The following is a 27,380-nucleotide window of genomic DNA, read 5'->3' as shown; positions in this document are numbered from 1 at the left end:
AAGTATTTTTACAGGGTGTGGGTGCCTGGAATGTGCTGGATGGTGGTGGAGGCAGATATGATAGTGGCATTTAAGAAACTTCTAGATAGGCGTACGGATATGCAGGGATATGGAACACGTGCAGGCAGAGAACTTAACTTGGCATCATGATCAGCGCGAACATTATGTGTCAAAGGGCCTGTACCTGTGCTGTACTGTTCTATGTTCTCTGCAACTGACTGCTGGTCCAGCAGTGAATGTGAATAAGGTTCTGGTAAGTGGAAAATAATTAGCCAGGTCACCATTCACTGAGTGTCAATGTTTGACCAATAATAGCCTTATGTAAGCCTGTTAATAGTCAAGCAAAGGAAGGCAAATCTAGGCCTCTAAATGTTCAAAGAGTGTTTATAGTTATAATGCTGAGCTTTGAAGCTATGGTTAATATTACAGGTCAGTAATAAGTACACGAGCTGGGAGCACACATTGGAATTCTCATCCTGGCCATTACTTGAAATGTTTCAAAGGATCATCTCTAACCCTCGGAGATGTTTCCGTATGGAAGTTCTAATCTGCTATTTTAAGCCTCTGGCCTGTTAAGAAAGTGAGACTCTGAGTATAGTTTACTCTGTTGGTCTTTACTGCCTCTTATACTCCATTCCAGGCTTCAAAAGACATTTGGACAGATATCTGGATAGGAAGGGCTTAGATGGATATGAGCCAAATGCAGACCAAACTCGGTCAGCATGGACAATGTGGGCCAAAAGGCCTGTTTCTGTGCTTTATGACTCTATGCTAGGAATGCGATGACTTGGATTTGAATTAGGTAGCGGAGTGGATGCTCATTTTTAACTGTCATAGAGTCATACAGCGTGGAAACAGGCCTTTCGGTCCAACTTGCCCTCACTGACCAAGATGTCCCATCTACACTAGTCCCACCTGCCTGCGCCTGGCCCATATACCTCTAAAACTATCTTATCAATGTATCTGTCCAAATGTTTCTTAAACATTGCAATCATACCTGCCTCGACTACCTCCTCCAGCAGTTCATTCCATACACCCACCACCCTTAGTAAAAAAGTTACCCCTCAGGTTCCTATTAAATCTTTCCCCCCTCACCTTAAACATAGAACATAGAACAGTACAACACGGAACAAGCCATTTGGCCCACAATGCTAACCATGCGGTCTACTTAAACTAATCCCTTCTGCCTCCACTTGATCCATATTCCTCCATTCCCTGCATATCCATGTTCCTATCTAAAACCCTCTTAAACACCTCTATCGTAAGTGCCTCTACCATCATCCCTGCCCCGTATTGTTCCTTTCAGGGACTTTGACCCCTAGATCCCTCTAAATTTTCTGAAATTATGGTATACTTTCCTCTTACATTTGGTCTCTCCTGAAGTGCAACACTGCTCACATGCCATTGCCATTTCTCCACCCATATCTATAACTGGTCTATATCCTTTGGCACCCTTCTTCACTGTCTGCAATTCCACCAATTGCTGTGTCATCTGCAAACATACTAACCATCTCATTTATATTTTCATCCTAGTCATTATATACCACAAACTACAGAGGTCCCAGTATAAGAAAAGAACTGCAGATGCTGGTACAAATCGAAGGTATTTATTCACAAAATGCTGGAGTAACTCAGCAGGTCAGGCAGCATTTCGGGAGAGAAGGAATGCGTGACGTTTCGGGTCGAGACCCTTCTTCAGACTGATGTCAGGGGGGCGGGACAAAGGAAGGATATAGGTGGAGACAGAAAGATAGAGGGAGATCTGGGAAGGAGGAGGGGAAGAGAGGGACAGAGGAACTATCTAAAGTTGGAGAAGTCGCTGTTTATACCACTGGGCTGCAAGCTGCCCAGACGAAATTTGAGGTGCTGTTCCTCCAATTTCCGGTGGGCCTCACTATGGAAATGGAGGAGGCCCATGACAGAAAGGTCAGACTGGGAATGGGAGGGGGAGTTGAAGTGCTCGGCCACCGGGAGATCAGTTTGGTCAATGTTGACCGAGCGCAGGTGTTGAGCGAAGCGATCGCCGAGCCTGCGCTTGGTTTTGCCGATGTACATAAGTTGACATCTAGAGCAGCGGATGCAATAGATGAGGTTGGAGGAGGTGCAGGTGAACCTTTGTCTCACCTGGAAAGACTGTTTGGGTCCTTGGATGGAGTTGAGGGGGGAGGTAAAGGGACAGGTGTTGCATCTCGTGCGGTTGCAGGGGAAAGTGCCCGGGGATGGGGTGGTTTGGGTAGGAAGGGACGAGTGGACCAGGGAGTTACGGAGGGAACGGTCTCTGCGGAACGCAGAGAGTGGAGGGGATGGGAAGATATGGCCAGTGGTGGGGTCCCGTTGTAGGTGACGGAAATGTTGGCGGATGATTTGTTGGATCCGCTGGCTGGTGGGATGGAAGGTGAGAACGAGGGGGATTCTGTCCTTGTTGCGAGTGGGGGGAGGGGGAGCAAGAGCGGAGCTGCGGGATGTAGAAGAGACCCTTGTGAGAGCCTCATCTATAATGGAAGAGGGTAAGCCCCGTTTCCTGAAGAATGAGGACATCTCTGACCCCCGAGTGTGAAACACCTCATCCCGGGCGCAGATGCGGCGTAGACGGAGGAATTGGGAGTAGGGGATAGACTTTTTGCAGGAAACCGGGTGGGAAGAAGTGTAGTCCAGATAGCTGTGCGAGTCAGTGGGTTTATAGTGAATGTCCGTCACTAGTCTGTCTCCTGTGATGGAGATGGTGAGGTCCAGAAACGGGAGGGAGATGTCGGAGATAGTCCAGGAATATTTAAGGGCAGGATGGAAATTGGAAATGAAGTGTTTGAAGTCAGTGAGTTCTGCATAGGTACAAGAGGTAGCACCAATGCAGTCGTCGATGTAGCGGAGGTAGAGTTCGGGGATGGGGCCGGTGTACGCCCGGAACAGGGATTGTTCGACGTACCGACAAAGAGGCAGGCGTAGCTAGGGCCCATGCGAGTGCCCATAGCTACGCCTCTGGTTTGGAGGAAGTGGGAGGAGTCAAAGGAGAAGTTGTTGAGGGTAAGAACCAGCTCTGCTAGGCGGAGGAAAGTGCTGGTAGATGGGGATTGGCTGGTTCTACGGTCGAGGAAGAAACGGAGGGCTTCGAGACCATCCTTGTGGGGGATGGAAGTGTAGAGTGACTGGACATCCATGGTAAAGATAAGGGAGTGGGGGCCTGGGAACCGGAAGTTATCGAGGAGATGGAGGGCGTGTGAGGTGTCTTGGATGTAGGTGGGGAGGGATTTAACCAGGGGGGATAGGATGGAGTCGAGGTAGGTGGAAATAAGTTCGGTGGGACATGAGCAGGCAGAGACAATGGGTCTGCCGGGACAGTTGTGTTTATGGATTTTGGGTAGGAGGTAGAATCGGGCGCTGCGGGGCTGGGGAACTATGTTTGGAGGCATTGGAGGGTAGATCGCTGGAGATGGAGGTCCGTGATGGTGCTGATAATAAAGGTCTGGTGTTTGTCGGTGGGGTCATGGTCCAGAGATAAGTAGGAAGAGGTGTCTGAGAATTGTCGTCTGGCCTCGGTTCGGTAGAGGTCAGCACGCCAGACTACCCAGTATAGATCCCAGCAGAACAATAGCCAGAATAACACCCTTCCACCACTACCTTCTGTCTTCAATGGGTCTACCAGTTCTGAATCCAATCTTCCCATTTGTTCTCCCACTTCTTACCATCATCTGCATTATAAAACATTATTTAAATTTAACCTTTACCACGTTCATCACCAGATTCAGGAGCAGCTTCCTCCTGTTAGTTTTAGTTTAGTTTTGGTTACAGAATAAACCATAATAAACCAAACTAAACTGTTTAGTAAGTCTGAAGAAAGGTTCCGAGCCGAAAAGTCACCTATTCCTTTTCTCTAGAGATGCTGCCTGACCCGCTGAGTTACTCCATTGTGTCCATCTTCGGTGTGTCTATCTTCGGTGTAATCCTACACTGAACTAGACAGTCATCAGGCTTCTGAACGGTCCTTCCATAAACTAGGGTATTGTGCAAATCATCTTTCCTCCATTGTGGACATTGGACTTTGTCTCTGGAACTGATGTGCTACAATGCTGAGAACTATATTCTGTACTCTGTATCTTCCCCTTTGCTCTACTTATTGTACATGTTTTAATTGATTAGATTTATGGATAGTATTATCTGATCTGATTGGAGAGCATGCAAAACAAAGCTTTTTACTGTACCTTGATACACGTGACAATAACCTAAACCTACGCGGAGTTTGAAGCTAAGATGTTTTTTTCTTGAACTCCTTGGGTTTTGGAGGAACAGAGTCAGGGGTCAAATCCAGAGAGGTGAGAGTCAGAGAACAACAGAGAATTAAAGTGACAGCAGGCAGAATGGCAGTCATGTCCAACGTGGTCACTCAACCTGCATCTGGTTCTTCCATTGTAGAAGAGGCCACATTGTGAACGCTGAATGCACTAGGTTTCGATTTATTGGAAGATACAACATGGAAACAGACCCTTCCGCCCACATAGTTCACGCTAGCCATTAATCACTCATTCACACTAGTTCTGTTATTCCATGCATTCCCCTCAAAATCTACCACTCACCTACATACTATATACACTAGTTCTGTTATCCCACTTTCTCATCCACTCCCTATACATTAGAGACAATCTACAGAGGGCCAATTAGCCTACAAACCCACACATCTTTGAGATGTGGGAGGAAACGAGCACGTGGAGGAAACCCACACGGGCAAACTCCACACAGACAGCAACCTGGGTGAGGTTCAAACCAAGCTCTCTGATGCTGCTGCGGCGGCAGCTCTACCCACTGCGCTACTATCGGAGGAAGTACAGATGAATCATTGCCTCACCTGGAGAGTATGTCTGGGTCATACCGAATGGAAACAGGCCTAGCGGCCCAACTTGCCAATGCTGACTAACATGCCCCAAGTCCCAGTAGACCCACCTGCCTGCATTTGCCCATATCCCACTAAACCTGTCCTATCCATGTACCTGTCTAAATGTTTCTTAAACATTGTGATAGTACCTGCCTCGACTAACTCCTCCGGCAGCTCATTCCACACACCCACCACCCTTTGTGTAAAAAAGTTACCCCTCAGATTCCTATTAAATCTTTCTCCCCCCTCACCTTAAACCCATGTCCTCTGGCACTTGATTCTCCTACTCTGGGCAAGAGATGCTGTGCGTTTACCCAAACTATTCCTCCCATGACTTTGGGCACTCCAAGATCACCCCTCAACATCCTGCGCTCCAAAGAATAGTCCTAACCTGCTCATCTTCTCCCGAGACCTCAGCCCCCCCCCCTCCCCCCAAAGTCCTGGCAACACGTAAATGTTCGTAACTGTTCTCTGCACCCTTTCAAGCTTGACAACATCCCTGGATGTTGGGAAGGGAAGAGGGAAACAGTTGATTGTTCTGCAGAGGTATGGGAAGAGTCCGCAAGGAGAGGGCGAGTATTGGTGGTCCTGGAAGGGTAGGTCAGGCTAATCCTGGAGGTAACGCTCCTTGTGGGATGTTGAAATGGGAGGGAAGATAAGGTGGTCTCAGCTTCCTTTGCTCCAGGAAAGCGAGCCCAGCCCAGCCCAGCCCAGCCCAGCCCAGCCCAGCCCAGCCCAGCCCAGCCCAGCCCAGCCTATCCAATCCAATCCCTCCCAAAACTAATGTCCTTTATTCCAGGAGCCATCCCGGTGAATCTCCCCAACACTTTCACCAGCATTGACCATTGCAGAACCAATAGTCCAATTGCTTTGTAATGTTGCAACATAACGTTTTCCACTTCAATCTGCCCTAACCCTCGTGATCTCCACAGAAATTCAGAGAAGAGTTTAGACTTTAGAGATGCAGTACGGAAACAAGCCCTTCAGCCCACCATGTCCACGCCGACCAGTGATCACCATGTGCACAAACACTATCCTACACGTTAGGGACAATTTACAATGTTACCAAATCCAATTAACCCACAAACCTGTACGTCTTTGGAGTGTGGGAGGAAACCAGAGCACGGGAGAACGTACAAACTCCGTACAGACAGCACCCGTAGTCAGGATGGAACCCGGGTCTCTGGTGCTGTAAGGCAGCAACTGTACCACTATGCACTGTGCCACCCCATGTTGATGCTTTTCATGTAATTTCAACAGACCGAAGAGAAAAATTAAAGCCACTTACACACAATCTAGAAAAAAACATTTATTAGACAAATGAACCTCATCATTTTGTCTTTCTATCGTGACCATGGTGTTTGCTGGATGGAGGCTGCATCACAAATGTTTCAGTTTCACAATTGAAAGTTATTTTTAACACGGTGCTTGCCACTGGCCCTTAGGGAGGTGGGGCTACCTGTGACGGGGTGGGCAAAGTTCAACTGGCCTGGGACAGGCAAAACGATCGACTGTTCTCCCAGTGTCAGCGGAATCCAAGGGAAGAATCATCCAGGCACCTGGTCAGGAGTCTATTCATTATCGAGAGGAACACCATGGTACCAGTGGGAAAGTCGCTCTAAAGACCAGAGCACAGAACAATAATGCACAGAAGATCTTGATTAGTTGCCTCTGGTTTTATGAGTGTCGCTGCCAATCGCCCTGCCAGGAAAATAATGACTGTGGTGAAGCATTTCGGTTGGCAGGAAACACGTTTCATCAGAGCTGGTAATCAATCTCACAGCGGCAGGATTTCCCTCGAAACGATGTGAGATAAAGGGACAATCAAACTGTGGAGCTGGGCTCTGCATGGCTGCAAGATTCAACATCACTGTGAAAGTTATATCTCAAATCATGGCGACAGAGAGCACGGAAACAGGCCCTTCGGCCCCACTTGTCTGTGCCAAGTAAAATGATCCATCCAAGGTAGTCCTATTGGCCCATATCCTAAAACTTTAAAAACCTATATCCTTTTGGAAAGCATAGAAGACTGCTACTGAGCTCAGGAAGCTCAGCAGGGAATGTGTGAAATGTCATTGAGAGCGGCCCAGAGAGTCTGCATGGCTACAGCTCACTGTGCCTGTTTTTGCTGAGGATCTGGGTGTAGCCCTTGTGTCTCCTTGGTTTGTACTGTAGCAGTTTGGAATATTCCAGAAGCAGGCGCTTCCAGTAGCAGGAAACATCCTTCATCTGCAAGTGATCCTGGATGAACTTGTGGCCCCTGGTAAAGACAAACAAGGAAGGGAGTTACTGGAGAGACAATCTTTATAAGGAGATACAAGACACTGCAGAAGCTGGAATCCTGAGCAAAATATAAAGTGTTGGAGGAACTCAGTCAGTCAGGCAGCATCTGTGGAGGGAATAGATGAGTAATGTTTGGGTTGGGGCCCTTCTTCAGACTCTTGGTCTGAAATCGGGTCTGAAGTCCAGACTCGAAACATTGTCTGTCCATTGCCTCCCCAGATACTCCCTGACCCGCTGAGTTCCGCCAGCACTTTGTTTATTTAGTTTAAAATAGAGGTACAGCATGGAAACAGGCCCTTTAGCCACTGGGGTCACGGCAACCATCGATCACCTGTTCATACTTCTTCTCGGTTATCCCACTTTCTCATCCACTCCCTGCGCACTGGGGGCAATTTGCAGAGGCCAATTAAACTACAAACTCACATGTGTGTAGGATGTGGGAGGAAACTGGAGCGCCCGGACGAAACCCATGCAGTCACAAAGAGAATGTGCAAACTCCACACAGACAGCATCGAGGTCAGGATCAAACCTAGGCCTCTGGCGCTGTGAGACTGCAGCTCTTCCAGCTCTGCAACTTTGTATTGTTGTTTGTACTTTAATCAATCTTTACAAGGGATGGGAAGTGTGACTGGGTCTAATAATCAGCATTGACAGCAGGGAAAATATTGGAAATTACCTGCAGGTATGGCTGGGGTACAGAGAGCCAGCGGAAACCTGATGCCTACTGCACTTCCCGGCCTCCCAGTGAGCTATGAGTGGTGGCAGATGCTCCCAGCGAGTCGTGGCCATACCTCAACAGCAGGCCTGGCTTGCCCACTGCAGAAAAGAGGGACCCTTCTGGAGTTGTCCGAGGCTCGGCTTCTGCTCAACCCTGAAGACCGAGAACTGATGAGGAGGACTATGATAGCGACGGACGCTGGACAAAGGGCCTTTTCAACGGGCCTTTAAGGTTAAGATAAGACTATACTGTTAAGAACTTTGTAACTTTGTGGGCGCCAGAAACAAGGCCACTCTTTTGTGTACTGCCTCTGTGAAGTCTACTTTTACACCACAATTATTGTACCTTTGAACTTATCTATGATTGTGCTTTTCTCCAGTATGATTTTACTTGATTGTATGCAAAACAAAGATTTTCAATATGACTTGGTACATAGACAATAAAGACAATAAATACAATAAAGTATCATCATTGTCATCTTCACTTGCTCCTGCCAGCAGTTTGTCGGTTCAGTTCCCACGAAAAGAACGGGAAAAGGGCCTGATGCTCCACACAACATGGAAGAAACTCTCCGCTATCGGGGGAGCGTCATTGGACACAGCACAGCGCCGAGACAAAAGGAACTGTAGCTGTTGCGATGCAGAGATGCATAGAAGCTATTCTCACCTTGCCAAGACTTGGCGGCACATTGGCACGGTAGTAATGCAAGTAGGTAACTGTTGATCTTGACATGTTCAGCACAAATATTGTGGGCCAAAGGACCTGTTCCTGTGCTGTACTAATGGCGGGGCAGGCCGAGGGGTTGAGTTGCCTGCTACTATGTCCTTGTAATGTCCATACTTCAAGGTACATCTCTGGGTAAGAAACACTTGGGGATATTGCCAATGGGAATGCAGTCTTTGTGTTCAGCACCTGACATCCAGTGCACTAATCTCGTCAGGACAGAGAGAAACGCACACTGGACTAGAAGGGCCCCGACCCAAAACCAGTTAATTCCCTCTAGAGATGCCTCCTGATTCGCCACATTCCTCAACCACTATGTTCTACGCAAGATCGTGGCATCTGCATTTCCTTGTGTCTCCAGAGCTTGAAGTTCACTGTTCTGGGGACTGTGATATTTAGTTTGAGAGTAAATGTCCAGTGGAGGACGCACAGGAAACGTTCTGCATTATGTTCTGCTCATGTTTGGTCACGCTGAGCACAGCACTGACGCACAATGCATGAAATGGGAAGGGCTCCTACCCCTTGCAAATAACTTCAGAGAACAAAACTAAAATGATGTTATGCGGCACAGTGTTGAGTTGCTGCCTTACAGTACCAGAAACCTGGCTTCAATCCTGACTACGGGTACTGTCTGTGTGGAGTTTGTACCATCTCTCTGTGACCGCATGGGTTTTCCCCGGGTGCTCCAGTTACCTCCCACACTCCGCAGGTTTGTAGGTTAATTGGCTTTGGTAAAAATTGTAAATTGTCCCTAGTGTGTAGGAAACTGCTAGTGTACGGGGTGATCGCTGGATGGTGCAAACTCGGTGGGTCGAAGGGCCTGTTTCCGCGCTGTATCCCCAAACTAAACAAAAACTATGGACATGATTAACTGTCAGTAACCCGCTGCCTGATGCAGGGCTGATACAGGGTCCTGACCGAAACATCGATAGACCCTCTACCTCCACACATGCTGCCTGACTCACTGAGTTACTCCAGCAGCATTTTGCTCCAAATACCCATATCCGCAGTCTCTTGTATCTACATTTAAGTTGAAAACTGACAACATCGGGATTTATGCTCACCTTTCTGCGATCTCTCGAGCAAACTGGTCATTTTCCTTAACGAACTGCAACAAGTTCCTAAAAGACAAACAAATAAACACTCTGTCCTCTTATACACAGAAATAGACTGGAAATAATCCCTTCAACCCACCGAGTCCAAGTGGCCATCGATCATCTGTTCTCACTAGTTCTATATTATTCCACTTTCTCATCCACTCCCTTGACACTAGGGGAAATTTACAGAAACCAATTAACCTACAAACCTGGACGTCTGTGGGATGTGGGACGAAACCGGAGCATCCAGAGAAAACCTACGCGGTCACTGGAAGAACGGACAAGTCTATACAGACAGCACCCGTAGACAGGATCGAACTCGGGTCTCTGGCGCTGTGAGGCAGTAACACTACTGTTGCTCCATTGTGCCGTCCTACTGTTCCTCCAGCATTTTGTGTTTTGCTCCGTACTCCAGCAGCTGCAGTTCGTGTCCCTAGGGGAATGTGAACTCAGTGAGACACAGGAGCCCTAGCCTGCATAGCTGATGCCCATGCCACAGGCTTACCTTACGTCGGAGAGGTCCTGCTTGACAGGAATATAATGCACCCATGGCTTCAACTGTGGGTAAAAGAACTCCAGCCATTCATTCCCAACGTGGAAAACCAGAGACCCACACAGAAACAGATGCTTGAATCGGAAACTGGCTGCAACTCCTCGGAAGTTAAACAGATATCTGAGTAATAAAAAAATATAGGCATCCATTTCAGTCCATTCTTTCATATCACTTTACGGCTTCCAGTAACACTTCAACACCACACAATGGATCAACCAGCCTACAATTTCCCAGTTTACTGCTCCTGCCCTTTCTAAGGAATGGATGATTACGTTTTTCCATGCAGGGGACAAATGGGTTGAGTTTTGGACGTTTCTGACGAGATGCTTACAATCCCCTCAGCTCTTTATAAAAAACACAGGCTCAAAACCACCAAGACCTAGAAGTTTAGCTATCTTCAATCTCACAAACAGTCCGATCACAATAGAACATAGAACAGTACAGCATGGGAAAAGGTTTTTCAGCGCACAGTATGCGTTTCAAACACGATGTCAAGATCACCTCTTGTTTGCCTGCACATAATCCATATCCCTCCATATTCATGTGCCTATCCACAAGTCTTAAATACCACTATAATATCTGACTCCACCACTAGCCCCAGCAGCACATTCCAGGCACTCACCTCCCTCTGTGTGAAAAACCTGCCCCACACATCTTCTTTAAACTTTGCCCCTCTCATCTTAAAGCTATGCCTCTAGTATTTGATGTTTCTACCCTGGCCAAAAGGTTCTGACTGTCTACCCTATCTATGCCTCTCATGATTTTACATACTTCTATCGGGTGCCACAACCTCTGGCATTCCAGAGAAAACAATCCAAGTCTCTCCAACCTCTCCCAGTAGCATCATTCTGGTAAATCTCTTCTGCACCCTTTCCAAAGCCTCCACGTCCTTCCCATAATGATGCAACCAGAACTGCGAGCAATACTCTAAATGCGACCTAAGCAAAGTCCCATAAAGCTGACATCATGACTCAATGCCACAACCTACAAAAGCAAGCACACCATAAGCCTTCTTTACTATTCTATCTACCTGTGTTGCCATTTTCAGGGACTTCTGCATCCCAAGATTTCTCAATACATCAATGCTATTAAGGGTCATTCCATGAATTGTATATTTTCTCCTTGCATATGACCTCCCAAAGTACAATACCTCACACTTGCTCGGATTAAACTCTATCTGCCATTTCTGTAGCTGATCTATATCCCGCTGTATACCATGACAACTTTCCTCACAGACCGCGACCCCAGCAGACTTAGTGTCATCTGATAACTTACTAATAAACCCATTACATTTAATGCATTAAACAGAAGTCCCAGCACAGATCCCTGCGGAACTCCACTGGTCACCTCTACCCTGAATATCATCCTTCCATCACCACCCCTGTCTTCTATCAGTAAGTCACTTTGGTAACACCAGGGGAACTAAAACTCGGTGCTGAGTTACACATATGAAGTCTGTGGCCCTTTTTAGGATCTACTTCTCCTCTCTTAATCCACAGCCATGATCCCCATCCGTTCCATGCCCCCTCCCCCCAGGCTGCTGAATTAAAGAGAAAGACAAGTTCCAAAAGTACACAACTGGTCTATTACCTTCTAAAACATAAAGCGTGGATTAACTATTCACACGGAAAGGATAGAATTAGCACTCATTTGAATGTGTGATTGATTAGCAAGAGCCAGCATTTTGTTAAAGAGATATTTTGCTTGGGCAGCTTACAACCCAGCATTATGAATTTGATTTCCCTAGTTTCAAGCAACCCCTGCATTCCTTCTCTCCACCCTTGACGTCCTGCTAGTTCCATTGTTCGCATCCATACATCCCTTCGTTATCACCTCTTCCACAGCCAACAATGGACCATTGTGGTCTCCACCTTTCCTTGGTCATCGGTGCCGGTTGATTTGTTCTGCACCTTTTCATACCTCTAGTTTCTTTCCCCGGCTCAGTTTGAAGAAGGGTATCGACCCGAAATATCACTTTCTCCATAGATGCTGGCTGACCCGCAGAGTTACTCCAGCATTTTGTGTGTATCATCTTTGTTAAAGACAAGTTATGTCTAATTAATTTGAGAAGAGTATTATTTGATGATGCAACAGAGAGATGATGAGAGAAATCGGGTGAAGGTGGTGTGCATGAACTTTCAATAATCATTCAGTAAAGTACCTTATAGGCTTGTCATCAGGATTGAAGTCCATGGAATAATAGACCTGATAAAAGTATTTAAATTTATGACAGGTTTAGATAGAACAGGCAGAACCTTGTTTCCAGGGTGGAAATGCCAAGGACAAGAGGGCATAGCTTTAAGGTGAGAGGGACAAAGTTTAAAGGAGATGGAGGGAGGAGGTTTTTTACAGAGGGTGGTAGAAGCCTGAAACGTGCTAATGAGGGTGGCGGTGGAGGCAGGTACGATAGTGGTGTTTATGAGGGTTTTAGATAGGCATGTGGATATGCAGGGAATAGTCGATCAGATAGAGATACTTAAGATCGAGAAAGGTGCAGATAAAGTGCAGCAGGAAAGTCTGCGATGGAGAAGCACTGAACTAGGAGACAAAGAAAGATGATCGGCAAATGAACTAAAAAAGCCATGAGGCTCAGTGGTCGAGTTGCTGCATTACAGCGTCAGAGTCCCATGTTTGATCCTGACTATGGGTTCTGTCGGTATGGAGATTGCACGTTCTCCCTGAGACCGCGTGGGTTTCCTCTGGGTGCTCCAGTTTCGCCCCACACTCCAAAGACATATGGGTTTGTTGGTTATTTCGCTGTGGTAAAAAATTGTAAATTGACCCTAGTGTGCAGGATAGTGCTAGTGTGTCGCCAGGCCGTGCGCTCGGTGGACCGATGGGCCTGTTTCCCCGCTGCATCTCTACAGTCTAAAGTAAAGTCTCAGACTGAGTAATTGGGGTCTGGAAGTCCCTGTTTGGTGTAGAAATACAAGCAGATCCAATTGTAGCATTCAAACGGGGAGTGTGCAGAGGTATCTAAAAGGATAAACAATTGCAGGACTACGGGGAGAGTTGGTGAAACAGGACCAGCTGGATTACTGTTATATGGAGACAGTATGAACTTGATCTGCCAAATGGCTGTATTCTGTGCTGTCACCATTCTGTAACTCTATGAATCGACCATTCCTTTTCTGGTGCTGGGATAATAAGTTAGCATGCAAGCCTATTGCGAAGAGAATGGGAAGGATAATTCTTCACAGGATGCACAGAGCAGACCACAATGAGGACATATGCATCGTTAGCAATGCCAGCTTTATTGACTTTCCCTTTAGGAAGGATGTCATTAAGCTGGAAATAGTAGAGATTTACGAGGATGTTACCAAGACTTCAAAACCACTATAGGGAGAGGTTGGGCAGGCTAGGACTTTATTCCTTGAAGCATAGGAGGCTGAAGGGTGATCGTATAGGGGTGTATAAAATCATGAGAGGAATAAATTGGGTGAATGCACTGAGTGTTTTACCCAGAGTAGTGGAATCAAAAACCAGAGGACATAGATTTAAGGAGTGATAGAAAGATTTAATGGGAACCTGAGGGGCAACTTTTTCAGAGGGTGGTAGGTAAATGGAACGAGTTGCCAGAGGAGGTAGTGGAAGCAGGTACAATAACAGCATTTAAAAGACAGGTACATGGACAGGAAAAGTTTAGAGGGATATGGGCCAAATGCAGATAGGTGGGACAAGTGGGACATATTGGTCAGCATGGGCAAGTTGGACCAAAAGGCGTGTTTCCATCCTGTTGAGTCCATAACTGTGTCTGAGAAGATAGTGTTGAGCTCCCTACTTGAACCTCTGTAGTCCGTTCTTGTTCTGTTTTGATATGACTGAATGGTCATTTCAGAGGGCAGTCAAGAGTCACACAAAGCCAAATCAGCTAAGGAAAAAAATTATCCTATCGATATTAATGATGTAGTAGTTTTGTGGTTACCCTCATTGAGATGAGTGTTTTTATATTTTTGAATCCAGGGTATTGAACTTAAATTCCACAGCTACCACGGTGGGATTTAAAGTCAAATGACTGGATTATTAGTTCTGGCCCCTGGATTGCTAGTTCAGCAATTTAGCCACTGCGCCATCATTCCTGTGACATACTTGTATTTGCAATGCTCCACCAATGGAATTTCTTTAGCTGGGGGTTTTCCCAATGTGTCCTGTAAACAGATCAAATTAATAGATCAACAATCAACAGAAATTTACATTTATGCGGAGCCTTTAATGAAGAGAAAAGCCCCATGGAGCAATATCAAGAAACAATAAGTTAGTCAGGAAGGCGTTATGGCAAGTAACCAGAAGCTTGGTCAGATAGGAAGGTTCTAAGAAATAAGCTAATCAAGGAAACGTTGAGAGCTAAAGAACTAAGGAGAAGTCAGTTTGTGGAGTAACAACAAAGACAAGGATAAAATACAGTGTTGTTGGCTTAGGAACTGAACAGATAAAGGGCAGGTGGGTGTGGGTTTTGCCAGGACGATATCAATTCATTGAACTGAGATTTTTAAGTAAGTCCTGCCTTCACCGATGTTGGTTTCCATTTCCGAAGGCAGGGTTGTCATGTACAAAGATTCACTTCAGTCAAGATTTCTCATGCAGTGGAAGTTTGTGCCAACAGAGAGGGGTTGCACACAGTGATGGTAAGTAAGCTAAGTGAGCTTCAAGTAGAAGAAGGTTTACAGATGACTTCAATTCAGCATCCAACTCCGACATCTTACCTTCTCAGACTTCCAGGCCTGGTTTTTAGTGTATTGTGCATCGACAAGCAATGGATCCTCCCGAGAGAGCAGAATAAGAGGATCTCGTTCTGAAATTGTCCTGAAATGGAAACAAACCGTTTTATTTCAACCTGTCCAACCTGATATGTGGCGCAGACTGTGCAATCGTTTCGCTGAACACCTTCGCTCAGTCCGCTTTGGCCGTGATCTCCCAGTTGCCAAATGCTTTAACTCCCTTTCCCATTCCTATACTGACCTTCCTGTCCTGGGCCTCCTCCACTGTCAGAATGAGGCCAAATGCAAATTGGAGGAACAGCAACTCATATTTCTAGACAGCTTACAATCCAGCAGTATTAATATTGATTTCTCTAACTTCAAGTAACCGTTGCATTCCCTCTCTCTCCATCCCTCCCACATCCTAGTCGTCCTTCTAGTTTCACTGTTGTGCTGCTTAGTTTTACTGCTTCACTCGTTAGTTTCACTTGTTATCACCTTCTCCACAGCCAACAATGAATCATTGTGGGCTCCACTTTCCTTAATCATTTTTGCTGGCTTTGATTTGTCCTTTTGCATTCATTTATTCAATAGTCAATTTATTTGTCACATGCACATAAATGTGCAGTGAAATGAAAAATTACCCATAGTCCAACAATAAGACCAATAAAAATAAGCAATAAAAATAAGCAATAACACACACAATCATAAACCAACACCAAAACAAAAAGAAACATCCATCACAGTGAGTCTCCTCCAGTCCCCTCCTCACTGTGATGGAAGGCCAGAATGTCCTTTTTCTTCCCCTGCCGTCTTCTCCCACGGTCAGGCTGTTGAACTTGCCACGTCGGGGCGGTCAGGGCTCCCGACATTGAAGCCCCCGCCGGACAGAGAAAATCCCGCGGCCTATTCCAGGCCGTGCCAGACGGTGAAAGGTCCGCGGCGGGCCGACCCAAGCCCCGCGATTCGGGGCGGGCGAAGACGCTGCCGGAGCTCCCGATATCGTTCCCCACCCAGGGGCCTGCGAGCTTCCGATATCCACGCGGCCTTTATACCTCTTCGTATCTCTAGTTTCCCTTTCCCCTAACTGTCTGAAGAAGGGTCTCGACCCAAAACGTCACCCAATTGTTTTCTCCAGAGATGCTGCCTGACCTGCTGAGTTACTCCAACATTTTGGATCTATCTTGGATATCTTTGGATATCTGCATGTCGGGTGTCAAGGAATAGACATAGACAGATGGAGCGGCACAGTGGCGCAGTTGCTGTCTTCCAGTGCCAGAGACCCAGGTTCCATCCTGTTTTTGGGTTCTCCTGTTACGGTGTTTGTACGTTCTCTCTGTGACTGCGTGAGTTATCACTGGGTGCTCCGGATTCCTCCCACACCCCGAACACGTAAAGGTTTATAGGTTAATTGGCTTCGGTAAGTGGTAAGTGGTAAAATTGTCCCTAGTGTGTAGATAGTGCTAGTGTACAGAGTGATCGCTGGTCGGCGCTGACTCGGTGGGCCGAAGGGCTGTTTCCACGCAGTATCTCTAAAGTCTAGTCTACATACACAGATAGGAATCCCGTGTGAGAATGTGCATGTGATGTCCATAGGGTCTTGCAATAATGGTGAGATAGTTTTACAGAGCTGCCACTGTGTGCCAATAAACTTAGAATAGATATAATAAATCTGTCATGCATGTACGTCACGTAAACCAGGGGCAGTAAAATGGGAACTGGATTCCGTCAATGCACCATAATCCAATAATTGCACAACCAACTCTACTTCATCTAAATTCAACTTACTCCTGTTCCCTGAAAGTTAAACCACAGGATCTCAACAAGAGTGCATCTCTCAATTATGTGCTCTTCCACATCAGTTAAAAATCCTTCTATTTTTTTTATAGCAAGACAGTTTATTCCTTTAATTCCTTTACTACACTTTTAAGCAAAGGTAAACTTTGGAATTAGCCTTCATACTGGGAGGCAGAAGCAGCATGTGTCAAGTTGAGAGACCATTCCTGGCTATTCCACACTGTGTGGAACACCCTTTTTAATTGAATTACCTTGATCCTCTAAAGAAACCTTTAGAGACTTTCTTCTCCCATGGCCATTCTTCAGCTGACCTAATAGGGGAAAGAGTGATAGGTTGTGATAGTTGCTGCCGTCTGGAAACACACACTCCTTTCATGTACCAAGCACAGTTTTATCTTTCCCACCAAATAGTTTGTTCTCTTTGCTGCTTAGAATTGGAAAAGCCTATTTAAATTTCTATTAGAGATATTCCCTTTGTTCTTCCTCAAACCCTTCCAAAACTCTTATCTTAAACACTTGTCCTCTAGTCTGATACATTGCAGTCAGAATGTAGAACAGTACAGCACAAGTACAGGACCTTTGGCCCACAATGTCTGTGCCAACTATGATGCCAAGTTAAACTAATCTCCCATCTGACCGTGTGATCTGTATCCTTCCATTCCCCGCACATCCATGTTCCTATCTAAAAGCTTCTTAAATGCCATATTGTATCTGCCTCCACCAGACCTCCCAACATTTGATTTTACAAATTCATCATTTTGATGTCCAAAATTCAGAATTTTACTTCAAAATTCATAATATGGCATGCATAATGCAACTTTTCAGCAAAACAAAAGTATGCACTCCAAATGCGCATATACGTTGCGCTACAGTCATGTTTGAAAAACGACTATTATTTCCAACAGTCGGTAGTTCTTGGACTACATGTACAATGTCAGGCCTATCATGAGTATATTCTGCTATTTATAGAAAGGTTATTGAACAGAGATACTTTTTGCAACACAAAGAAATAATTGTCTTGTTTTGTTTTTTGCCTTTTCCTTACACATCCCAATTCTCTTGGTATTGAATAAAAGAACAATGGTCATAAAATGTATGACTAAGTTATGAAGAAAGAGTTGATATTTGTGACTCGACTAAGCACACGGAAGCATTTGTTGAAGTAAATTCGTACATTAATTGATAATCAGCCCAAAAAGGTGGTAATTGGCTTTTCTGCTGTGTTTTATATTTTAACCACATCTTAATTAATTAATATAGTTAGATAATCTTGCACATAAATTTAATATTTGCTCATTACAGTTCCACCACTGATTTTCTGGCACTCTTGGATCCAGAGCTTTGCTGGTTTATCCAGCTGGCCAAGGAAGTCGCCTTTGGGGAAAGATGTGCTGGCTCCAGCTGGGCTGGAGTTCCAGAGCCCCGGCCGCAGGTTGCAAATTCAACCCACGGATCGGCCATGGAAGTCCTGATGAGGTCGAGATTGGCTGCCTTGCCCAGCCTAGGTGCCACATTTTCGGGGAGATTTCCAGGGCGTGGAAATTTCTCGCGGAACCCCTAGCGACATCTAGCGGCCGAATTGACAAATTGCAATTACCGACTGTTTTGCGGAAAAATGTGAGGCGAAATCGGAATGGTGGAAATGAAATAAGAAAGCGGAAACTTTCTGCCAAATTCGGAAGGGTTGGGAGGGGTGCTCCACCACCACCCCCAACAGCACATTCCAGGCACCCACCTTCCTCTATGTAAACAAAACGTGCCTCGCACATTTACTCTCCCCCTCTCACCTTAACGTTATGCCCTCTGTTCTTTAACATTTCCACCCTGGTAAAAGGTTCTGATTGTCTACACTGTTTATGCCTCTCTATGACGCTAATACTTCAGGACAGATTTCATCAGCACAATAGAAAGAAATAGCTCACTGAGAGCAGTTTGCCACTTTCTGCATCATCCCAACCACTAAATAACCTAGTCACCATCAGAGCCAGGCTAGAACTCAGAATACACGGGACTTGGAGGTATCGAGCACTCCCACTACGTGCATGGGCAAACTGTATGAGGCGGTCCCTTCAGCACCAACTCCACCTGCAGATCCAACTCACGTTTTCATATCCTTCTGCATCAGGTCCCAGCGTCCAAGCCCAGTGGGGTAAATTGGCCAAACCGCGGGGCCTCCCTCCCAGAAGGTCCATGCAGGGTACATGATGTCATTGTACTCTGATGTCTGTGTGTGCGAGAAAGAGAGGGAGAGAGAGAGGGGGGGGGGGGGGGAGAGAGAGAGAACCAAACAGAAAAAAAGAGAGAGAGAGAGAGAGAGAGAGAGAGAGAGAGAGAGGGGGAGAAAAGGGGGAGAGAGAGATAGAAGGGAAGTGATAGGGAGAGATAGATATAGAGATAAAGAGATGGAGATAGATAGAGATAGAGTAATAAAGATAGAGAAAGAGAAATAAAGAGAGAATTATATTTAAATACACTGGAAAGCCAGAGTTGTATATCGTTCCATTAGTTTATCTTCCAGTGCCACACCAGGGAGTCTGGTAAAAGGTTCTGATTGTCTACACTGTTTTGGTTGAGAAGGTGCTACAATGCTGAGAACTATATTCTGCACTCTGTTTTTTTCCCTTTGCTCCACCTATTGTACTTGTGATTATATTTATACATAGTATTATCTGATCTGATTGAATCACATGCAAAACAAAGCATTTTACTGTACCTCAATACACGTGACGATATTAAACCTAAACATAAGGTTAAATTCCTTCCACAGATGCCGCCTGACCTACTGAATTCCTCCAGCACTTTGTGTTTTGCTCAGGATTCCAGCATCTGCAGTTTGTTGTGCCATTGTGTAAAATTCACATTTCCTTCCACAAGTTCTCTATGAGCATAAATTCTTACATTGCCTCTTGGGCAAAGACAAACTAAACAGTTTGCTGCTTGAAGGCTCGGTTGCTTGCAACCACCCTCTACTGCCAGCACTGAACCAACACAGACATTGTACTGCCTTGGTTGCTCCACATACTCTGGTTTTTGGACTATCATGATCTAGTTTACAGAGTAAATGGTCATTTATTGTATTCAGTTTGTTGTGGCATCTAATGTACCTGTAAAGCTGCAGCAAGTAAGAATTTCATCATTCTGGTTCATATCCAATACATATAACAAGTAAACACTCTGGACATTTCAAATGCTTTTCTTTCCCTGTGGCATTAAGGATTTAAAGTGTAAGAAGCTAGGCATCGGCACACATAACACTCATGACTCTTGAGGTTTAAGGTGAGAAGGTAAGGATTTAAAGGAGACTAGAGTGTTAATGTTTTCACACATACCAGAACTGTGATCTTATTTGACAATCGTAGAACCTAGAACAGTACAGCACAGGAATGGGCCCTTCTGCCCACAATGTTTGTGTCGAACATGATGCCAAGTTATAGAAACAAAGAACTGCAGACGCTGATTAACAGACAAAAGGACACAAAGTGCTAGAGTAACTCAGCGGGTCAGGAAGCATCTCTGGGGAACATGGATAGGTGACATTTTGAGTCACCTATCCATGTTCTCAAGAGTTACTGCCTGACTTGCTATGAAGACAAGTTAAACTGATCTCATAGGCCTATACACGATTCATATCCCTCTATTCCCTACACTTCCGTGTGTCTATCTAAAAGTCTCTTAAATACCACTGTAGTATCTGCCTCCACCACCACTCCTGGCAATGCGTTCCTGGCCCCCACTACACTCTGGATAAAAAATGTAATCTTCATTAAAAGCCAGCAAATCTTCATTAAATTTCCCCCCTCTCACCTTATAGCTATGCCCACAAGTGTTGGGCATTTCCACCCTGGGAAAAAAGGTTCTGACTGTCTACCCTATTTATGCCTCTCATAACTTTATAAACAAATGAACAATGGTACTCTTACCTTGCTGAAAGATAAAACAGGCCTGGCGGGTTTCATCCATTTCGGAGCCTGCGGGTAATCTCGGACATTGAGGATAAATTCCATGTCAGGGAAATCACTGATTATTTCCAGTATAAAATGCTCTACCCCACTGCACCTAAACACAAAAGAGAAAGGGCTGAGGTTCATCTGCTGATCAGGAATTTGAGCTACAAATCTTTGATGGTTCGGTTGAGAAGATTTTTGCCCCAGTTGGAAGATTGTGGGTTCAATTTCCACTACAAGTTTTGAACCCAAAAACCTTTGCTGACATTCTGTGAGATTGTGGCAAGAGAAGGGATACCCTCTTTCAGACTAGAGATAGTGGGAGACTTTGGCAATGGCAGAGATGCTACAGTGATATTTCATCTTCTCCCTTATCTGCTTTATTTGGAAGGGGAGGGTGTCTCCACATGCTGCACCATTGTGCTGCCCTAAATGATGAAGTCAAGTTTTCAGTAGTTAACAGTTATGGGAGCACAGTGGCACAGCTGGTAAAGCTGCTGTCTCTCAGTGCCAGAGACCCGGGTTCAATCCTAACCTTGGGCGCCGATTGTCTGGAATTTGCGCGTTTTCCTTGTGACCATGTGGATTTCCTCTCATATCACAAAGACGCAGGTTTGTACCTTAATTGACCTCAAGTAAATTGCCTCTAGTGTACAGGAAATGGATGAGAAAGTGAGATAACATAAAACTAATGACAACGGGTGATCGATTGGCATGGACTCGGTGGGCGAAGTGCCTGCTTCCATGTTTTATCTCTAACACTAAAACAGATGATAAAGAATTTCAGAGTCAAACATATTTCAAGATAAAACTCATGCTTAGTCACTTCAATGCAAGAATTTCAGGCGGCACAGTGGCGCAACGGGAATTGTTGCCTTATAGTGCCAGAGACTGGGGTTCGATCCTGAATATGGGTGATGTCCGTTCTTTCTGTGACCATGTGGGTTTTCTCCAGGTGCTCTGGTTTCCCACATTCCAAAGATGTACAGGTTTGTAGGTTAATCGGCTTTGATAAGTTGTAAAATTGGCCCTCTTTGGTGTAGGTCAGTGTGCGGGGTGATTGCTAGTCGACGCGGACTAGGTGGGCCAAAGAACCTGTTTCCACGCTATATCTCTATATTCTAAAGAATAAATGCATCAAATACCAACAGGCTAAACTGCACTCCTACCTGGCAGGAAACATGCAGCTGTCTTGACGATAGAGTTTGCCCTTAATTATCTGGTAATGCGTCCCCACTTCTTGCCCAATGATCTCTGCCATCATTTCTTCAGAGATTCCTTGTCGGAAGGGTAAAAGATCTTCCTCTAGCACACTGCATGAAGTATAAAATATGTTCACCAATCAGTTATGCGGTTCTAACATTTGTTAGCAGTTCTACAACAAATATTGATAGTCTATTGCAAAGAACCAGACTGCATATGTTAGACATTGGAAATAAAAATGGATAATACTGGAACTCAGTGGGTCAGTTAGTGCTTAGTTTAGTTTAGTTTATTACGTCTACCAAGGTACAGTGAAAAGCTTTGTCGTTGCATGCTATCCAGTCAGCAAAAAGATTATGCATGATTAAAATCAGGCCATCCATAGTGTACAGATACAGGATAAAGAGTATAACATTTAGTGCAAGATAAAGTAAAGTATGAATAAAGTAAATTTGAAGGTCTCCTGATAACAGCTAGAAAGAAACTGTTCCTGAATCTGGAGATATGCGTTTTCAAACTTCTGTATCACTTGCCTAATGGGAGAGGGGAGAAGAGGGAGTGACTGGGGTGATACTGGTCCTTGATTATGCTGCTGCCTTGCCGAGCAGCGTGAAATATAGATGGAGTCAATGGGAGAGGTCAGTGAAGAGAGAAAGAATGTAAATGTTTTGCATCAACCTAAGATGTTACAAACTAAGGAAATATACAATAGATGGAGGATACTGAACAGTGTGAAACAAAAAATTATTGGGCTATAATTGAAATAATTGGTTCTAAAGCCAAATGAGCCTAGGTACGGAATATGAGGAGGGAGGTTATCCAAGAACAGTGTACAAATGTTTTAGCACACTGTCAAGATTCTCTCTTGTCAGAAGATACTTCCTCTCAAGGGAATAATTAGAATTAGGGAAGAATAAGTGGTTCACTTTAAAAAGATGGAATTATATAACACTGAAACAGGCCCTTCGGCCCAACTTGTCCATGCTGATCAAGATGCTGATAAGCTAATCCCATTTGCCAGCGTTTGGCCCTTATCCCTTTAAAACGTTCATATCCAGTACCTGTCCAAGTACATTTTAAATGTTGTTAAAGCATCTGCCTCAACTACCTCTGGCAGCTCATTCCATATACCACTTTCTGAGTGAATGAGGTGTTAGTTTTTTCACTGAGTCATGAGTCTTTAGACCACTCTTTACTGGAGGGCGGTGGAATCGTTAAATATATTTTTAAGGCGAAGAGAGATGAATATTTAGCGAGCGGGTGGGTGAATGTTTACCACAGGTAGACTGGAAATATAGTTCTGTTTCTTCATCATCACTGAATCTCCTAGCTTTTAAGGGTAATTAGTGGTAGGCAAAAAACACCTGCTTTGCCAACATTGCCCACATAATGTAAATGGGTAAGTGAGAAATGGGATGATCTAGCTTGCCTGGTGTATCTACTGGGAAAGTTGAACAATGAGAGATACATCATTGTAACTTTGTGCCTTTGGCTACTCAAGATTCCAAACCCTAGATGTGCAGCTGCAGCTAATATTTACCTCACAACACTTCATGAACAAGAGATGGGATAAGGCTGAAACCAAACTAATCTTTAAATGGAGGGGGAATGTGATAGTGCCAAATGCACTGGAGCTTACAGCTGTGGGAAATTATTAAATCTAAACATAATTCAAAAAGCAAAATATGCCATCAAAATAGATAAGTGAGCTCATACCGTTGGTGACAGCTGCAGTTATGTGGGCTACAGGGCTGGTACGATTCCAACGCAGCCGCTATCTTGTCCTTGAATTTTTGCCAATCTTCATTTGGAAAATTATGACAACAATGTTAGATATGGAGTTATAATCAATAGATGCTCAGTGAATTTGATAGCTCAATTCTGACTAATGCCAATAATTCCATTTCATTCCATTCCTTCACTGCTCTGTGAGAGCAGGCTGCACAACTATTAAATCTAGCAGCAAAATTCTATCATTCTATCATTTCTATTAAACATGTGATTTTTTAAAAAAAAGTTAAATTCATAACCTTGGAATTAAATCATAGATATTCAACAGCATAATCAGGAAGCAAATACCACATGAATGGGGGCGAAAACCAGGAACAATCTTTTTCCAAAAGGTATTGAACTCCAAGGGCAATCGAAGCATTCAAAACCGAGGAAGATATTTACTCGAGAATACTATTGATCAGAATAGTGATAGATCATCGACTGAACACCAAAGGGATGAACAGCCTAATTCTCTCCATGATTTAAGTTTATTATTGTCGTGTGGAACAAGGTGCAGTGAAAAGCATTGTTGTGCATGCTACACGTCAAGTCAGATATGGAGCAGCGGTGGAGTTGCTGCCTTACAGCGTCAGAGACCCGAGTTTGATCCTGACTATGGGTGCTGCCTGTACGGAGATTGTACATACTTTTTGCGATCGCATGGATTTTCCCTGGGTGCTCCGGTTTCCTCCCTCCCACAGTGCAAAGATGTGCAGGTTTATAGGCTAATTTCAACTTCTGTAAATTGTCTCTAGTGTGGAGAATAGAACTAGTGCAGAGGTGATTGATGGTTTGCGCGGACTTGGTGGGCCGAAGGACCTGTTTCCATGCTGTATCTCTAAACTAAACTAAACCGTACATAAATACAATCTCAAGTACGATAGAGCAAATGGGAAGATAGAGTAAAGAATATAGTTCTCAGCATTGTAGCGCATCAGTTACAGAAACCAAATTCAATGTTTGCAATGGGGTAAAAGTGAATTGGACAGTACCCCAGTTACTGGAAGAACTGTTCTGAAGCCTGATAACAGTGGGAAAGATGTTCCTGATATGGAAAGGACAGTCGCAGGGACTAAATGGAGTGAATGATTCATTTCTCTGTGCTCAGATTTCTAATTCTTTTAGCTGGCTGTCAACTGCAGCTTACTCTGTCACTGAGCAGCACATCACTAGGCAATTCAGTTAGGGCGCTTACAGAGTTTTGTGAATAGATGGATAATCCAAAGAGCCAGCACAGCCAAAGACTCTTTCACTGCATTATCAGCGTATGATATTTATTATTTTATTCTTTACATTGATGCTTATTTAACTATATATTTGAGTGTATTTTCTGGAAAAATACCAATTATACAGTTCCTAGCATAAGATTATCATTTAATTGAAACTTTCCAAGAAGAGAGAATGTAGTAACCTGCAAGAATCCACAAAAATAAACTAGATTCCTGAAATCTTAAGACTAAAAAAAATGTAAATATTCAACAGGTCAGATAGCATTTATAGAAAGGGAATGTTAACATTTCAAGTCTAAGGCTTTTCATCAGATCACATTTTGTCATTTCCAGAAACATTTACTCCTGTTTCTTTCCCAATGATGCTGTCTGGGTTTTTTCCAAAACTAGTTTATATTCCACAATCTTTTTTGATGAAGCAAGATTTTTGGCTTTTTGCCTCAGGTAACATTGGCTGTTAAGAACAGGAAAAGTGGGAGCAATTATCAATTTGTGCCAGCTCCATCAGGCAATCAGCAAAACGGAGATAGTCAGACTTCAGGAAGTGGTGTGTATTGCGTTTACAAGCCTGTCATCTGCTGCAAGTAAGAATTTCATTGTTCTGTTGCAGTAGATACGATAATTAAACACTCTTGACAAAAGGCTGTCAGATAAGGAGAGAAAAGGAAAGCTAGAGGGAGGGATATGGATGGGATGTGTGGAGTTGCTTAGTTTACTTTAGTTTATTATTTTTGTCACGTGTACCGAAGTATAGTGAAACATTTTTTGTAGCGCGCTATCCAGTCAGTGAAAAGATTATGCATGATTACAATCAAGCAATCCACAGTGTACAGATACAGAATAAAGGGAATAACGATTAGTGCAAAATAAAGTTTAGCAAGGCCGATTAAAGATGGCCCATGGGTCTCTAATGCGGTGGATAGTAGCTCAGGACCGCTTTCTACTTGTTGATAGGATGGTTCAGTTGCCTGAGAACAACTGGGAAGAAACTGTCCCTGAATCTGGAGGTGTGAGTTTTCACACTTCTGTACCTCTTGCCTGACGGGAGAGGGAGTGACCGGAGTGAGATGTCATGGATTATGCTGGTGGCCTTGCCGAGGCAAAGTGAAGTGTGGATGGAGTCAATGGAAGGGAGACAGACACAATATGCTGGAGTAACTCAACGAGACAGGCAGCATCTCAGGAAAGAAGAAATGGGTTACGTTTCAGGTCGAGAGCATTCTTCAGATGTGTGATGGTCTGGGCTACCTCCACAATTCTCTGCAATATCTTGTGGTCTTGGATGGAGCTGTTCCCAAACCAGACTGTGATGCATCCCAATAAATTGCTCTCTATGGCTCATGTGTAAAGGAGTTATAGTAGATACAGGCCATTTGGTCCATTGAGTCTACTCAGCCATTCAATCATGGCTGATCCCTGTCTCCTAATCCTATTTTCCTGCCTTCTCCCCATAACACTTGATACCTGTTCTAATCAAGAATTTATCTATCTCTGCCTTAAAAATATCTACTGACTTGGCCTCCACATCCCTCTGTGGCAATGTTTCACAGATTAACTACCCTCTGACTAAAGAAGTTCATCCTCACCTCCTTTCTAAAAGAATGCCCATTCATTCTGAGGCTAAGACCTCTGATCATAAACTCTCCCACCAGTGGAAATATCCTTTCCACATCCACTCTATCTATGTCTTTCATTATTCTGTAAGTTTCAATGAGAGTTGTTGGGGACATGCTGAACTTCCTAAGACTTCTAAGGAGATAGAGATGTTGGTGTGCTTTGTTGGCATTTGCTTCGATATGGGTGGTCCAGGACCGGTGACTAAGGTTTAGTGCAAGTTAAAATCCAGTAAAGTCCGATTAAAGATTTCCTCTGATGTTTTGACATGCCCTCCCCACATAGTCGTCCTGGTCTGCCCTTCCTCCCCAGCCCACTCCTCTCCACAGGGTGTAGCCCAGCTCCCCGTCCGATCTGAGGGGTTATTTGACCGAGCTCCAGAAGCCGGGCCTGCCCAGAGTCGCGTTACCTGCTCCACCGCCATCTGCAGCCGCCCACAGACCCCGGTACCAGACGAGCGCCGCCAGCAACCGCCATCTCACCGCCATCGCGCACCGCGCCTGCGCACAGCCACCGCTCGGGCTGGCCTCTCGTCGCCACGGCGACAGGGCCCAGTATGAACAACAGCTAACTTCCTCAGCCTGGGAATGCATTCATACCTCATTTTACACAGAAGCAAATACAATCTTTCAGGATTTAAAAAGGTTTTGGGACTTAGGTTCTTGCTTTAGAGAAGTTATTACCTCTGTGCACTCATTCGTTGGACGGAACGTCAATCATGACAGAGCCCGCCTTTCACGCTAACCATCGGTACCCCGACTAATGTCCCGCCTGCCAGGGCACATTGGATGGTTCAGCATTGTCCTTCCCTTTTTATGAATTTTTAACATTTCAGAACTAATAACATTTCAGAAATATTAAAAAGTATTCCTGATAATGTTTCAC

General features: G+C 44.7%; 1 protein-coding gene across 1 annotated transcript; it reads right to left on the bottom strand.

Annotated features, from left to right (window-relative positions):
• Positions 1-6,196: 6,196 nt before the first annotated feature.
• On the bottom strand, positions 6,197-26,986 carry poglut1 (protein O-glucosyltransferase 1). Its single transcript, XM_078418888.1, has 11 exons — positions 26,905-26,986; positions 23,596-23,680; positions 21,846-21,989; positions 20,653-20,788; positions 18,835-18,956; positions 16,984-17,043; positions 14,942-15,041; positions 14,328-14,386; positions 10,191-10,358; positions 9,653-9,709; positions 6,197-7,124 (listed from the first exon to the last, which is right to left on the bottom strand). The coding sequence occupies exons 1-11, from the start codon at positions 26,981-26,983 to the stop codon at positions 6,968-6,970; spliced, it is 1,167 nt and encodes a 388-aa protein (XP_078275014.1). The 5' UTR covers positions 26,984-26,986; the 3' UTR covers positions 6,197-6,967.
• Between the last annotated feature and the right edge of the window lie 394 nt (positions 26,987-27,380).

This window comes from Rhinoraja longicauda, chromosome 22 (assembly GCF_053455715.1).
Source record: "Rhinoraja longicauda isolate Sanriku21f chromosome 22, sRhiLon1.1, whole genome shotgun sequence".
In the NCBI taxonomy this organism is placed as follows: Eukaryota; Metazoa; Chordata; class Chondrichthyes; order Rajiformes; family Arhynchobatidae; genus Rhinoraja; species Rhinoraja longicauda.
Note: the sequence above shows the minus strand (reverse complement) of the source record. Positions and strands in the feature narration are given on the sequence as shown.

Excerpts from the sequence above, each read along its gene's own strand:
- poglut1 (XM_078418888.1), bottom strand. The coding sequence starts at position 26,983 with ATGGCGGTGAGATGGCGGTTGCTGGCGGCGCTCGTCTGGTACCGGGGT. Across the intron at positions 20,789-21,845 it reads AGCTGCATGTTTCCTGCCAG|GTGCAGTGGGGTAGAGCATT; the intron begins GTAGGAGTGCAG and ends TTTTGTGTTTAG. Across the intron at positions 14,387-14,941 it reads AGGCCTGGAAGTCTGAGAAG|GACACATTGGGAAAACCCCC; the intron begins GTAAGATGTCGG and ends ATCTGTTTACAG.